General features: G+C 44.3%; 1 protein-coding gene across 6 annotated transcripts in view; it reads left to right on the plus strand.

The window, feature by feature from the left end:
* Positions 1–16,388, plus strand: part of LOC311008763 (adhesion G protein-coupled receptor L3) — a 179,396-nt gene that overhangs the window by 57,049 nt on the left and 105,959 nt on the right. For all 6 annotated transcript variants that reach the window (XM_084002629.1, XM_084002625.1, XM_084002626.1 and 3 more), the window contains exon 4: positions 12,614–12,827. In XM_084002629.1, the coding sequence (XP_083858755.1) occupies positions 12,614–12,827 (214 nt within the window). The remainder of the gene's footprint in view (positions 1–12,613; positions 12,828–16,388) is intronic.

Consider the following 16,388-nt stretch of genomic DNA (forward strand, 5'->3'; position numbering starts at 1 on the left):
TGTGTGTGTGTGTGTGTGTGTCTTCCAAATAAATGAATTAGGATCCCCTTTCAGTCGCGTAGGCATAATTTGGTGAGCGCTGAACGATGCCATTTAAAGTGGACTTGCAGCTGGCTGAATGGTGTTTAATGAGGATAGATATTGACAGCAAGGTCAAGTGGCGGTGGATGTTAGTTTACATTAGGCTGCATAATGTGCGCGTGTGCGTGGCGAGCGCGCTTGTGTGTGTTTGTGGTGTCTGGCGGAGTGGAGAGCGGAATTGCTAAGTAACCCCGCGGACCAGCTCACAGGGCAAAAACGGTGGGCGTGCGATACCACAGGGTTTCCTCGCACTGCCTAACAGCAGGGGTCAGGCTGCAATTTGGGGCGTGGGAGGAATGTGAGGAGCAGGAAGGGCAAACAGGAAGCACACAGTGAGACAATGCAGTGACCTATGCTGTACTCTATTTACGAAATTAATTACCACTTCCCTCCCCTACTGTGAAATCTATGCGATGCGCTTTTCAGTCCTCACCTGTAAAATAAAGCCCCCGACGCATTTGCATTCTGATGACACGGCCGTTGCCGTGAGAGACGGGCCGGATGATTACAGGTTGCAACGTTTTCGACACCGCAGTGCTGTATATGCAAATGAGCCGGCTCTGTAGGATTGGCCCCATAAGCTTTCCGTTCCCGCCGTACGGCTTTCACGATCGTGGGGCGGCGGTATGACAGTGTGAGTGAGGCGCACGCATCGAAGTGTCCCCCACCCACGTGATGAATCGTTGTTGCAGCAGCACAAGATTACAATACATGCCTCAAGGCCTTACTTTATGCATATTTGCTAATTATTCAGATTAGAATCTCCCTTTTTATAAACGGCATTTTGCTATAACATGCATTGATATCTAGATTTTCTGTGTGTGTGTGTGGGAGAGCGGGCGGGGCGGTCTATGTGTTAGGGCTGTCTCTCAGTATCAATGTGTGTCTGCTGTAGATACACTGAGATTACAGGATGTCATGTGACCCCAACGCCTTTTTGATACAATTTAATTTCGCTGTCATTAACATTTAATGTTCTTGCTTGATTGGGTTGTTGGCATTGTTCAGTGACATTGAGACGTTTAAAGGGAAGCCGCCTACTTCAGCTTCAGTTTCATAATATGGCAAACAGCAAAGCACTTTTCCAGTTGCCCCAGATACCCCAGAAAAACACAAAAACCCCCTTTCAACAGAACAAGAAAGCAGCCTTGCCAATGAAGATTTTTCTCAGATTTCTCTTAAATATGCATTTATTTCGTTTTTATTTGCTTGTTTGCTAAATCTTAATTATAGTCTTCTGCTGTTTGATGTGTGAGGCCTTGTCACCGTTCTTTTGGGGCATTAGAAAAGCCGCTGTTGAAAACACAGACGCCTTTCTTAGTCAGACTCGGAGGACGGGGCGAAGCGACACCACCTTTATTTGACCAACAAAGGGAATAATTGAAAAGTAAAAGATTAATTAGTCATTGTTCCTTTTGATCTCTTTCTTTTTCTGATGCAGCACTCACGCTCGGGTGAATGCTAATGTCCCATCCACAAACAAAGAATACTAAGGATCTGATAGCATTAGCCTCAAACGAAAGTTCACCGCACAGACGCAGCGAAAACCAATTATTGGGAGGACGGTGCTCTCTCTCGCTCCCTTACCTCCGCTCCGTCATTGGATGAACCGGGCATGCGCAGTAACTGTTGATTTTGTCTCAGCAAATCAATATGAAGTATTGTAATGTCTGCATTTCGAGCAAAGGGGTAGGGGGGGTGGGAGGGATCAAATGATACCGTGGCACAGATTAGCCCATGAGACCTTGAGGATAAGAGAGGGAGCATGCATAGAGAGCGGGGGGTGGTGGTGGTGGTGTGGGGGAGGTGGGCCGATACCGGAGACGGCCTGCAATATGGCCCAGTGGCCTCGTAGGGGAATTCAATACAGCCATTGACAAAAGAAGGCTTCCTTTGTGGAGGAACCGGCCTCTTTTGGGAAGCTCTTCCATTTCCTTATTAATTGTCCTCTCATTAAAATAAAAGGAAGGAGAGAGGGCAGTGGATAGCGCGGGAGTAATGGTAGCTCTTCAGAGCGGCCCCCTTGTTTGGAAGCACGCCAGGGTCAAGTAGCACACAGTCCTCGCGCTGTACACGGGACGGAAAACACACTTTATGTATTTTATGTACTGCGCACACAGTTACAGGAACACACTCTCTCTCCCTCGAGCGGCCTTCTCTGCAGCCTTCCCACACATAGCAACACAAATCTTCCCGTGCAGATGTACTGCATCAAGACTCCGGGGGTCACTGCTTGGCCTCCGTCTCGCACCGCAGCTGTCAAGCCATGGGAGGAGTCTTCGGTTCGGGCCGCGGCTCGCTGATAACCCAACCAAACACACTCCCTTTAACATACTCCCTTGACCCTCGGCATAAAGGAGAATTGTATTACGGCTTCGGGTCATATTTTTTTGTAGTAATTGCGATCGTTTCTATCTGTTATGAGATCACAGCAACAAGTCAGATGGGGCAAGAAAACACAAGCAGTCGGCCAAACCGTGCAGGTCAAAGTTGAACCAAGAATCCTGTAAACACAGATGTGTTTACAAAAGACGGTTTGTGTCGTGTATTTAACCGCTCCCATTTATTTTTTAGTTTGTTTCAAACCTGAACGATCCTCAGACCGAGAGCACAGCGACGACCGAGATGATCAAATGACTGAATCATAATGTGCAGATCCATAAATTCCACATAGACTAGATTCAATTTTCATAACAGAGATGTTTTGTTATAGTATGAGAGACATATTAGTCACCACAGCCAAACTATCTGGTCATCTGTTGAATATGTCTCCCCCACCACTCTTTTTTTTGGGGGGGGGGGAGGTGGGGTCATAACTTCCACAGACATCCCCCTGTGCCCGAGACCCTACAAAAGACCAACTGTGTCGAATGAGAAAAATTGCAGGTGCACATTCCCCAGTGGTGTACTCCCTCTTGCCTCCCACTCTCCACACACATAGTAAGGCATGCAACACACATGCTGCCTCCGTGATCACTGCCCCTCATTTGGTGGCGGGAGGAGGAGGAGGAGGAGGAAGGGGGGTTCCAAGGAGATCCTTTTTCACTGTGATAATGCCCTCCTTTCTCTGCCCCGAGATGGACCGAGGAAAGGGTTGAAACTGGAGAGGCGAAGTGAGCGATGTCATTCCACAGCGAGCAGCGGCATCAAACAAAATGCCATGCCATTTGGATAGGACCGCTGCAGATGTTTCTCAGCTGCATGTCAGCCCCGTGGAAAGCACAATAGTGGGTGTTTTGTATGGGGGTCACGGTGGAGATCATGGGAGCCACCCTTTCAGATGAGAGGTCTAGATTTCCCTTCACCCATTTGATGCATTTGCCGTGTCATAAATGAGAAAAATTCTACACACGTTTAAACTTTGAAAATTCTAAGCAACAATGGCGGCTCCTGAAGAGCACTGAATGGCTGATCCATATTCTTATCCTAATCTTTTCTCATCCTGTTAATAATCCCACGACCCCACAAAACAATAAACACAAGCCCCTTGGAGGGCTCCCAATGCCGAGGTTGGCAACCACTGATATCACTGATATGACATAAAGCCTCATGGGTAATTTAGTCCAAAAACAATCTTATCTCACAAATCTGGACTCAAAATATAAGATAATTTATGATCCCACTCACATGCCATTCCCCAACCTATTTTGAGGTTAGAGTGTCCTGTAGCTTTAAGTTAATCTGATACTCAGAGAGCATACTGACGTTTTGGAAGTCTTAAACTAATCTATACCACCACAGAAGCTTCTCGGTAACAGGTTTGCCAAAGAATTTGCCTGTTTTCTGAGCGCTCGCCTGTCTCATTGTGTTACTGTATCACACGTTACAGTGCCGCACCTGCTAGTGTGACACTATGTTTGGCATGTTTTTGCCGTAAAAAAAAATCGCATTTTGCCTTCCTAATTCTCGCAGCTAGGGCCTGTTTTGTCGGGCTCCAATATGCCACGTTAAGAGTGGCGGCCAGATGATGCGATGCATGAGCACCACGTACATGTTGCTTCATACATATTCAGCGCTCATTATCGCAGCGCGCTAACCCCACGTCTGATACCTGTCATGTTGAATACAGCAAGGAATACGATCAAAGGGGATCATCACAGCCGTGTGGCTCAGATGTAGCGTAGCCACCCAGGCTAATTTCAGCAGCTCGGCCTTGATTGCATACATGTGGAATGAGATTATTCCCCACACTGTGGGTGGGTAAGCAATTTCTTTTCACATTTAACTGCAATACCCTTTTTTTTTTAAACCATCTTCCTGTTACGACCTTTTTTTATCTTGCTTTTGCTGTGTTACTTTTACTTTCTTTACAATTCCACCTTAACAATAATGTCACCTACACAGTGCCTTCCCTCTTTCCTGTTTTGTTTGCTGTACTCGAGTGGCGCTTTGCCAATGCTCACCACTTAGCTCTCCTACAAGCTTGCACAATTCCCTCTTTAGCCACTGTGACTCTACTGAAAGGGACTTTCCAGGGCTGTACAATATGGGACCACTGAAATGCCCTATGAGTTGGCTTGTGCTGTCCCATCGGAGAGGCTGGGACGCTGGGAGAGAATTGACACGAGATTAAATCAGTGTTACGCCTTCCCAGTGATGTTGTTGCGTTGGGAGGCGGAGGTGTGAGGGAGCGAGCAGGGGGCCCGATTCAAAAAAATTGTCATCCCTGAACGTAGGTGTGCGCGCCAGATAGCAATACAGCCCGAGGGTGACACCCCCCCGACCCGATGCATAATGTATTACAGTGGAGATGTACATGCAAACACGCATGTAAGAATAAACCAACCACAAGGGAGGTAAGAAAGGAAGCAGTTCCAGTAAGTACAGAAACAGGCAGACCTTAATCTGCTGGAGCCGCCTGGCACATCAGATTGCACCACCGTTTGGATTCTTACAGTATATAGGGCAGACCCCCACACCCAACCCCCAACGGCTTCCCCGCTTCATCTCACTAATAGATATTCAACTTTTTTCATTAAAAAAAAACCTTTTGAATTGTACTTTTCAGGGCTTTTATGTATGGTTTTTGTTAAAATAGTGCTAATAACACTAATTATCCGAGTCTAGTGTTACCAATACATGTTTGAATATGTGCTTGAGATTATGAATGTGGCTCCACTGGCACAAATAGTTTCAGAAATATCGACTAATGTCTTTGTTAACCTTAAAACCATATGCATGAAATCCCCTTTAAATTCAAAGAATCTCTTGTTCTTCATTATGTAAGTAAACATTACAGCACTGAGCTGTAATTGGTAATAATTCATGCTATTTGCCCCACGGATATGAAGATTCCACTCGCAGGAGTACGGGCAAGAGGGTTGGCTTCGGTTCATTTCCAAACGTGTACCGCCACAGAAAACAAATCACAGTAATTCATACAGTCCAGTCCTTGTGAGATGATACTTTTCATCGGATGGAATGCAAACAAGGACGCTACAAAAGAGAGCTTCAATTTCCTGTTTTTGTATTTGAATGGAAAAAAAAAATGCTTACTTCCCACAACCCCCAAATTCCAAACGAGGCTAAATTCATCATGTGGCCTTCACCAGAAATGGAAATTAAAATTTCTCCTCAAGATTTTATCAACAGCCAATATGCTGTTTTATGTGAATTATTTTTGCTCGACTCTCTGCTCGTTTCAAGTTGAAAAATCTATTTTTTTGTATCTACAATTGATGTGTTGTGGATTTATTGGGGTAATCTCAGTAAGATCAACAGACGCTGCCAAAGCAGAAAGTCATTATCGGTTTGCTTGTGACGGTGTGTAACCTGGTGGCCAGTTCAGCTCTATTTGCGCTCACTATTGCACTATTAATCCAGCTATAATGAGTATAGCTCCTGGGATCCATTCAGCCAGCGATATTGCCTGGTTTCCTATTCATTACTAGAGAAAGCATTCAGGTTCTCTCATCGGTTTGTGCCGTATCTCGTGTGAAAGGACCTCATGGAGCTTGTACAATAATGTGCGTTGCTATGGCGATAAATGAAGTGCAATCAAGTGTTCACATAAGTGGTGTTTCCTGACGTGAAGAAAGGGATTTAGAGGTATGCTGATGTGTGTGTGTGTGCTGAAGAAGATCTGATTTTTTCTTTTAAAGTGGGCACAAAAAATTCTTCAACGTTATTCAGCTGGTCTTGGTCAAGGATTTTGTTCACCATGGTTACAAGGAAACAGTCACTTATTAATTTGAGCAGTCTCAAAATTCTTATTAGAGTAAGTAAATATCAAATACTAAACACAAGTACATTTGGCACAATTTTGAGGTACTTGTATTTAACGTGGGTATTTCTATTTGATTATCATTTCTAGTGTTACTCCACTTAATTCTAGATGAAAATATCCACAAATATGATGCTTTGTTATAGATTATTCTCACTTCTACAAGCTACAACATTGAAATGATGCTTACATGTTGATGCATCAGTAATAATGTAGAATAACATCGCAAAGTAAAATTGTAAATGAGGTATTGCTACTTTTACTTAGGCAGGCATTTCTATATTTTAAATATAGATTCAGAAAATGTACAGATTAACAAAGAGGTCACCCTGGTCCTTTATGATTTAGAGTGATGACCCTTTCAGAGTATTAGTTGTGAATATGCACGGTACAAAAAAATAATAATAATGTTTATATAGAAGATAGAAAGTATCTTAAAATTTGGATTAAGGAGGTGTTAAGTTTTACAAGGAAGTATCGAGCTGTGAAATCTGAAGGAGGTGCCGCCAATTTAACAGTAGCTCCCTCAGGTCGTTTTAGGAAAGTGTGCCCGTGTTTTTTTTTTCTGTATTGATTGCTCGTCCCCTCCTGCACTCCGGTGTGTTCCCTGTCTGAACGCTGAACAACCTCCGTTTCCTGAGAGGTTTAGATTAGTGAGGTTACGCTGCAAGTCCCCGGTTCACAATGCTAAATTTAACCGAGGTCTTCCCTCCGGTGTGCTGTTAAGCAATTCCATGTGATGATGCACGGTTGAAAAGTGAGGAAAAAAGACCTCTTTCGCCACCCCTCGCACGAGACAAAAATCAGCCGGTTGTTTCTTTGCTTTGACCTCAATTACAATCAGGGCATGTGGTTCTATAGGGGCGCGTTGAGTCATGCCTGCACTGGGATCTGTGTGTGCGTGTGCGTGTGTGTGTGTGTGTGTAAGTGTGACAGGGATTGTGTTCATTTCGTACAGTAAGTGAGGGCCAAGGTGCATTAGTCTTGGCTGAGATGTTCCCTTGAGCAACGCCTGCACACGTGGGCGGTTACAGGAAGGAGGGAGAACGCAGTGAAAGGAGAGGAAATAGCCAAACCATGTCAGACATGACGGGAGCTGAACAAAGCCCAGCTCGCTGGCAGGAGCCGCCGCCGCCACCGCCATGGCATCAGCAACAGCAACAGCAGTCTTTCAAAAAACACTGATAGGAAGCAGGGCACCTCTGCTGTGTTTACATTCATGGAAGGAAAAATGAGAACCTGAATGTGTTCAGAATGAGCAGCTGCAAGTATTTTTGCAGCAAAAGTTCAATTTAAATTTAATTTAAATTCAAATTCAGCCAATAATAATGATAACAATAATTAAAAAAAAACCTTGAACAAAACTGAATGGGATCTGTGATTTCTCTGAAGCTGGAGTGGATTTGACCTGAGAAACTAATGTTGTAATTTGCACACCAAAGTGGTTTCGAACACAAGACCTTGATGTGAGACTTGCCTCCCGTTTTTTTCCCGCCCCTCGCCACGGCCATGCACTTAATGAATTGGAGTAGTGATTAATTAAATGAAAGTGCTCGCTGGATGGAAAGACACTTCACCCCTTGTGTTCCGAGTATGTGAATCAAGCCTTTATGGAGCGATGGCACCGTACTTGTGTTTGTTACTTGTGTGTCCGCGAAAACATCAGGTTAGTGTTCCCGCGGAGGTATATCACAGGGGAGAGGAGGAGGCTGCTGCGCTCGGCAGATTTCCCGCCATCTCCCGACCAATTTATTAACTTTCACAGTTATTAACTTTCATGGCGTCTGTCAATACACTGTTACCGTAGGAGAGGAGAAGCTGCTACTCTGTAATGACTGCTATCTTTTCCATTTCATCAGGTATCTGGAAAAAAAAAAACAGATCAAATGTTGAACACGCCGAGTTCGATCCAGCATGGTGCGCTATTCTATTATGACAGTATCTGCTCCTCCCTCCCGAGCTCATTTGTTAACACCGAGCAGCTAATTCCCCTCCAGGCATCATGGGCCGTTTTGACTGACGGATTGAAAACTGGCGTTTGCCTCCCCCCCAAAACAACGCCATCCGTCTTTCCCCCTCTGCTGGATTTGCCGCGTGGTGTGTTGCCAATTAACGTGTTCAAACGTGTGTCAGCGGGCGCAAGTGGAAGCAAAACAAATGGCTGCTTCATCCGGGGCATGTTGAACGGATATCTGGCTCCTGTCATCATGAGTTATGCTAATTGCGCTTCGCAGCATCGTCGGTCAAAGTGTCAAAAAGCCGTCGATTTGAGAAGTTTGTCCCGATCGCAGTCAGCTCATGGATTCATCATAACCGCCGGATGTTTCAATAAAATAGCTTATTTAGTCACATTTTTTTCCCCAGCAGTTGTCTGAACACATCGCTGATTCCGAGGCTCCGCTTCTTCTTATGAAGCACAAATGTTGTTTTATTGATGGCGTTCTCTTAAATGCTCCATCCGCAGAGTTCTTTGACAGTTCAGTTCCTGGATAATTTTGCATTCCGCGTAAAACCCTTTGAGATTTCACTCGCCCAAGGCCATATGTAAACGTAATTTACTTGGGAGAACAATTTGCCTGAACTGTTTCTCACTTGAAGATAAATAATCCCTCATGCATTATTGAAAATGCTATACTTTCCACCCCTTCTCCCTCAGTGTTTTACCTCCGTTGCAATTCAAAGTAGTCTGGCAAATGGCTCTTTTTTTTTTTTTCCCTAGAAAACGTCATTTGTTGCAAACTAGGATGTGGGTGTGACAAGCTGCCATTGGTCTAATCAAATAACGGCATCGAGATTCATGCGCTAATTAATCACCAGCTCTGGGGGCCGAACCCTTCCCGTGATTCTCGGTCGAAAAAGAGACATTTGATCTGTTGAATCAGCTCCCTTGCCGTCTCCTCCTCCCCCTCTTCCATCTATCTTCCATTAATTCAATGAAGTCAGAGTTCATTTGAATGTAAACCCCCCCCCTCTCGCACGCACGCATAAAGTTTTCACTTTGTATCATCTGCTGCTGAGCCTCCTTTTTAAAGATTAAAATATTACATCCTCGCACATTAATAGCTTAAACATTTTTACTGGGAACATATTCGGCACTTTGCCAGACTTTCCAGCTGCTTAATTGTAGGGAGCATTATTATTTATTGGGAAATTATGTGAGCTCGCGCACTTCAGCTGAAGCCTGAGAGTGATCTAAAACCGTGTTGTTGGAAGAGCCGTCACATGTCCTTGACATCTGTTTATCCGAGTGACGGAGACTTATTCGGAGCGACCCGTTGTAACGCTGTGCGGCGGTTGACCTTAACTCCTCCTCCGTGACACGTTTTTCTTGGGAGATGAAATGAAAAATGCGACTCCCCCCCTTAGGCCCCTGTTTTCTTACTAATGATGACTTTTAAATGTCACTCTTAGGTTGCTCACTCTGCACTTCGGTGCCGGTGGTTTACGGTAAAAAAAGGAAAAAATATATTGTGTCAGTGACCCGCGGATAAGCTTTCCACTTTAGCAGCAACATCTCTTACTTACCATCAAATCCACAATCAGAACAACGAAGCCTCCCCCTCCTCAGAGGGATTTTTAAGAGCTCTGCGGGGGGCCGACATTTTCCAAATGACCATTTTTCCCTCTGACCTTTCTGTTGCCCTTTCGGGTGAGTAATTGCGTTTTCTTTTCTTTTTTCTTCTTCTTTTTCTTCGATTCATTTGTGTGATGTCATTTCCAAGCATCATGATTAAAAACTCTGAAAGTAATGGAAGTATCCAGCGTGACCCCCTACCACTTTACCACTACTACTACTTCCCCCCTGTATTCTGCAGTGCACTCAGGAATTATCCAGGGAGACTCTGCAGAAGAGATACGCTCTGCATACGAATACTCTAAAGTATTAACTGGAGAGGGGGCAGGAGAGATAAAGGGAATATAGAACATAGACCGGAGATAAGAAAATGGACTTTCAATAAGACCGATTTTTTCCGATCGCTCCGTCGATGATGTGCACAGGTGGAAAGCGATAAGTGCAGAGTGGGGCAGGATACTGGCGCCGGCACCCGAGGAATATGAGCCCTATCAATCATCGCCTCCGGGCACAAATGTAATTACACTACAGTTGTTGACTAGGCGGGTAATCCGAGACACCACTGGCACGCGTTGCTTACATTAGGGGATTGCTGGTGCCCATGTTGACGGCGTCACGCTCGCTACTCTCTGATGTTTTTTTTGTAATGCCTTGGAAGCTGGCATGCATTGAGCCCTTTTGCATTTTCATGGTAGCAAAGGCCTAGAAGAATTATACATAGAGAGAAATTATAGAGATCAAATTAGTCAAGATTCACAGTATGAGGTTTCATGTAGGTAGGAATCATATCCAGGGCTTTTGTTAGGGTTTGTTTGCTACACTTTGAATGGCAGCTCTCCGGAAAGACAAACCGCACACAAGCATGACGATCGATAAACAAAGCAAAGTGAATTATTCCAATTTTTTTCATTCATCTAAATGCACCTACAGAAGTCAGCTTATGTTATTCTTTCTCTATGCTGTTATCAGTTTCAAAGACATTTGGTTCAGTCCAGACCCGTCATTTTCAGGGGGGGGGGGGCGTCTCCCCATTAAGAGGCACATAATTGATGGCTTTTATCACCGGAGTGAATACAATTATTCCAATTTGTGATGTTTCCATGGCAAGTGCGCTTTACTGTGTTGGGGTCTGATGGATTTCTGAGACAAAAACTAGCGACACGATAATGAGGGGCTTCTTTTGTTGTTTCACCTCACCGCCTGTCTTTGTGATTCCTCGTATTGGTCTCGCTTTTACTTTTCCAGAAACATTAGAAGTGGTGCTTACGTGACATTTGAAGAAGTGAAAAGCAACATATAAAGGCTGTTAAAATGCTCATGATGACGCTGTTACACCTCACTGTTTTAAGTCTATTTAAATGTGTGCTGGACAAAGTGGAATGGAGCCTCTATGGGAAATTATCATTATTACAGCTTCTAGAGGGAAACATGAGCAATCTCTACCTTCAGCTGAATCACCATCCTGTCATTTACTACGATTGCATGGCCGAGGGGAAAAAAAACCCATTTCACACTTTACTAAGAAAGGCAGAGCTGTTAATCACTTGGGTATTTGCTGTTGCAATTTTCCATAAATATAGTTTCAGATCCATAATATGTGCAACAAAATAATTTTAAACTCGAGGTCCGCTGACTAGTTGTTCTTTTTTCAGAGAAATGATGATTCCATTGAAGTGTTGTTGGAAGCTTAAAAAAAGTAGAGTATTTTGTCACACACTGATATAAGAGTCTCGGAGAACTTTGAGCATTTTTTGTTGTTGTTTCATTTATCGTTACCGTGGTAAATGCGACAATTCATCACGGTATTGATTTCAGGTGATATCGCCTCGCCCGGTTTTAACATGTGGTAAACGCTCCTTTTTCATCCACCCTGATGAATGTCCGCGCTCGTCCGTTCTGTGGCCCTTCGCAGCTCCGACGCTCGGCTGAAAGGATGTTTGGAAGGAAATCCATAACCGCCGCGGTCCTCCAACAGTCACTCAGGCCAATGTTTACGATTTCCCCTCGTTTTTTATTCCCGCCGTAAACACAGAACTCCTCCAGTCTGTCGTGCACATGAGTGTGAGACCTCGCAGACGTTCGCTCGCTCGGCCCTACTGGCCATTTCGACTGTAAACCGCAGATTTTTTGCCAAACAGACTCTCCGCTTGGGCTCGAGGCAACAAGCACCTTTTGACCCTCCGCCTCCCACCCGGGCGCGCTTAAATGAAGTGCATCATGTCACCTTAAAAGACACAGAATGAAGCAGCCGCTGTGATTTATAGTTTTCTAGCCTGGAAGGAAATTGTAACAATTTACATGTTTTTCTTTGTCTCCGTGTTCCTGTCTGTCTGTAATTTCTCACCCGAATGCCCGTGTAATGAATGTTTGTTTTCTCCCAGCCGAATGCAACGGCCGTGTCTATTTCCTTATGTGTGATCTGTGTCAATCTTGCGCTCTCTTTTTTCACACCTCCTGGCCTATCGAGGGCCCCTGTGGTATTGCTCATCCTCCCACTCCAGGCAGCCGGCATCCTGGCCGCCTACACTCTCTAGACCAGGGTGGACAACCCCCTTCTCATGTCAGACCTTTTGATTACGGGTCCTACCATCTCTTCTTGTGTTCTCCTGTAGGGATATACAGGTCGTTTTACTCAGCCGAACTCTAGGATGAAGTTGCTTCCAGGAATCCTTTAACTAGTGCAGAAGGAAGGAGTGTGAATAACTCAGACGTGTTTTTGTTTCCCCTCTGTGCAGCCTTTAGTCGAGCACCCATCCCCATGGCGGTGGTGAGGAGGGAGCTGTCATGTGAGAGCTACCCCATCGAACTGCGCTGCCCGGGCACGGACGTCATCATGATCGAGAGCGCCAACTACGGCCGCACCGATGACAAGATCTGCGATGCCGACCCGGCGCAGATGGAGAACACGCGGTGTTACCTGCCAGACGCGTACAAGATCATGTCGCAAAGGTAAGAACTTGCATGAACCTCGAATGCTGTTCTGGGACAGTGTTTGTTATATATATGATTTGCTTGTTGAAAACATGGTTTCCATTTCCACAAATACATCCTAGAATGGTTTTATCAGCGGATCCATAAACCCTTAACAGGTTGTCTAAAAGAGTCTTACTATTAATTATGAAAGTCCAGGATTAAACGGTTCTCACATAAATCTAAATGCAGTTGTGTCCAGGTTTATTCTCATTTCAATGTAGTCTAAGTTTGGAGTGGTTCCTCAGACGACCACCTGCTCTTGTAATTCTCCCTGAAGTAACAGGATTTCAGGAAGTAAACAAATGATTTACAGATGATGCTAAATTAAAAACAACCCCAAGAGTCTTGAGGGAAGAAGTCTTTTTATCTCTCTTTTTTTCTTTTTTCAGTTTATATTCCTTACACAATCATTTACAAATCAGTTTGACTTTGGTTTACGTCATTTCCATTTATATACACACATCGTGTTTCACATTAAGGGTTAATTGAGGCTCTCTTATGTTAAGTAATTTATTTCCTCTATAGGTCACAGGTTTTTCATATATAGTCCCCTTCAGAATCACAGCATATGAATATTTGCATTTTCACAAGGAAATTAGAAATTGTATTCTTTTAGAAATCGCCTCCAGCTGTTAAAAAAAAGCAAATCTTCAGTTCATGAGAGATTCTGTCACTCACAGCTGAGGTCTGCTGAAATGGAATTAAATGCGGCTCTCCTCGAGGCATGTTCTTCTTCAAGAAACAACTGTATTTATTGATCTTACTCACTTTAGACACTATGGAAATGAAATGGCTTTGTGGGGAAAGTGGTGCACAGATTATAGAACATAGAACATTGAACATCTCATTGAATTGAACTGTGCGACAAATATCAGTATTTGTCACAGAGGTGAGAAAAAAAAGAAAGAAAACGACTATCTCTTACATAGAAAAGCCATTAGTGGCTTTTGAAATGAATATAAAAAACATCTTTAGGTTGGTGTGTGGGTTAGTAATGTACCTTGGCTGAAGAATCCAAGGATATCAATCAATCATCTTCTCACACAAATCATTATCAGTCATTTTTCAAAATTAAAAAAAGGGCTCCATGAACTTCACTGCCACGCGTTCGCTTGTTTCCAGTTATGACCCCGTTGTGCACAAAACCCGGGACCTGGAGACCTATTCATCAGGGCAGACACAGCGTAGCTTCACCGTGCTTGGGTTTTGCAGTATAATGAATCGCTACCATTAAGGTAATATATACACAAGTTTCAGGGTTTTACCAAGTAGTCTAGAATCAAGAAAATGTAGAGCTCAAGGCAGGTGCATCGTGAACATATGTATAGTCCATCTTGGCTCTTTTGTTGACTTATTGCAGCACTTAGAATGGATGGACTTTATCTAAATTGCTACTCTGTTAACTTTTGTCCACTTTTTGTCCACCAAAGCTTTGGTTTCACATTGGACGGACCCCTTTGAGAATACTAATGGACCTTTGGGCTTTATCAAACAATTGCTCTTGGCTTTTTAGTTTGGTACCATGGAGTTCAGATAATCAGCTCTGTGAAAAGCAGCTGATGGTGAAAAGAGGTAGTTTGAAACATGTTGTCAGATAATTGATGCACCCTGCGGCTCCCTTGTTCTCCAGCCACCAACTCAGACGGAAAAAATCCCTGCAGGAATGAATCAACGGGTCCTGCTACTGTCAAGAACACAAAACTAACAGCAGGGAAAAAGCAAGTCGCTTCGGCGTCGCGTTGCTACCGGGGGCGTTACCGTGATCCTAAAAGGTACCTACAACCAGATTCCGAGCCAGAGCATTTAGTCTTCGGAGAGGAAGTTGCTAAGTGGATGAAAGGTGTGGGTGTTGTGGGGTGAAAGGATTCAATGATATTTGTGGCTGCAGCGACACAGCTACGCATTAGCATGCAGAGGTTAGGGTGGCGAACGAACGTTACCCCAGACTATTTCATTGTGGAGCTGTCAGGGCCGTTGCTAGGCACCTGCGGCTAAGCTCATTATGGTTAAAAAGAAACAAGAGCGGAACAAAAACAAGCAGCCTGAACAGAAAAGGTCTATAAAAGTTTGACTTTAGATGCAGAGTGTTTGAGGACAATGTGATGTAGATCTGATGTACCGATCTTGCCATTGGAGGATCATTTTCAGCGTTGCTTTCTCTTTTTAACTTGCAACTAACACTTTGATCAGATTTGTAGCTTGTAAGCACACGATTTTGTAATTCCTAAATGTGTTTTTGCTTCACTAGCGTGTACACCTTATAATATGAGTCAATATCAACAGTGATGCAAGCACCCTCTTTCATTAATATTTTAGCTTGATTTTCCACAGCCGCCTCAGCCTTTCCTGTCTCTTTCCTCCCCCTCTATTGATCACGCAATATGTTTACAGGCACACTAACAATGTAATGGTGTTATTAAAGCATTAAAGGCAACGCCAGTTTAAAGCAAAAACGTGTCAACGCTCTCCGGTACTCTGCAATGGCGTCAATGTCTCCAAACATATCCTTGGCATTTCTGGACTCTATTATCCTATTGACCATAGGATAATGGATTTATCAGTCAGATAAAATCCAAACCGCTAACGCCCTCTGTACACAGAGAGCAGACACAGTTTGGCTAGCCGGAGTGATGCAATCTGCAAGGCGTCTTTCAAATAGAAAAGGTGTTTAATATGAAGGCCCTCTGTGGTGCTCGGGAACAGTAGGGGTCGACCTTCTCACAGCAAGGTGGTGACAATGTGAAACGTACATGCACATTCAACGCAGGTTTTGTGTTCTGTTCACACTGGTTAAGTAACACACTTTAGTATACTGCAAAAAAGTCAATGCAAAAAAGTCTAAAAAAAAGTCATTTATTAGTGGTGTAACAATTTATTTTACTTTATTGCAACGGTCATAAACATAAAATGGAAAATTTGACTCAACCCATCGGAAGCATTTAGCAGCAGTGAGCACCCAGGGAGCAACTTGGGGATCAGTGCCTTGCTCAAGGACACTTGAGGGCATTGAACGACCACCGAGCCACAGCCGGCCCCACATTAAATAGTTTAGAACTTGGGGCACAGCAGCGTCGGTGACAAGATTGCCCGCTCGTCCAATCTGATAATGCTTCATTTAACGACGATAACCAGGTTGCGTTACCTTTCAAATCCAATTAGCATTCCTGTGAATGCACTGATAGTATTTTCCTCTTGTGGGACTCGGTTCCCTCTTTTCTTTTTTTCCCCGCCCCTAGCCTGTGCACCACCTGCCTCTCCTGCTGGCACCAGTTAAGTCGTGGTGACTGGCAAGTGTGGTAGTTAGCATTCACATCCCGTCTGAAGATGAGCCACGCTGCTGCCGGCTTAGTCTGCGTGCCAGGCTCGCATCCATCACCGGCAAATGCCCGGCCATGTCACAGGCTCCCGCGAGCTGTCAATATACATTTAGTCAGCTCAAACCCCCCCCCCCCCCCCCCACTCTCCCCCCGTCACTAACGGCGCTCCATTGCTATTCAGCTATCAAACCCAAGTGCTACCTTTTTCCAGTTTAGCCCA

The sequence above is a fragment of the Eutrigla gurnardus genome, assembly GCF_963514095.1.
Source record: "Eutrigla gurnardus genome assembly, chromosome: 23".
Lineage (NCBI taxonomy): Eukaryota > Metazoa > Chordata > Actinopteri > Perciformes > Triglidae > Eutrigla > Eutrigla gurnardus.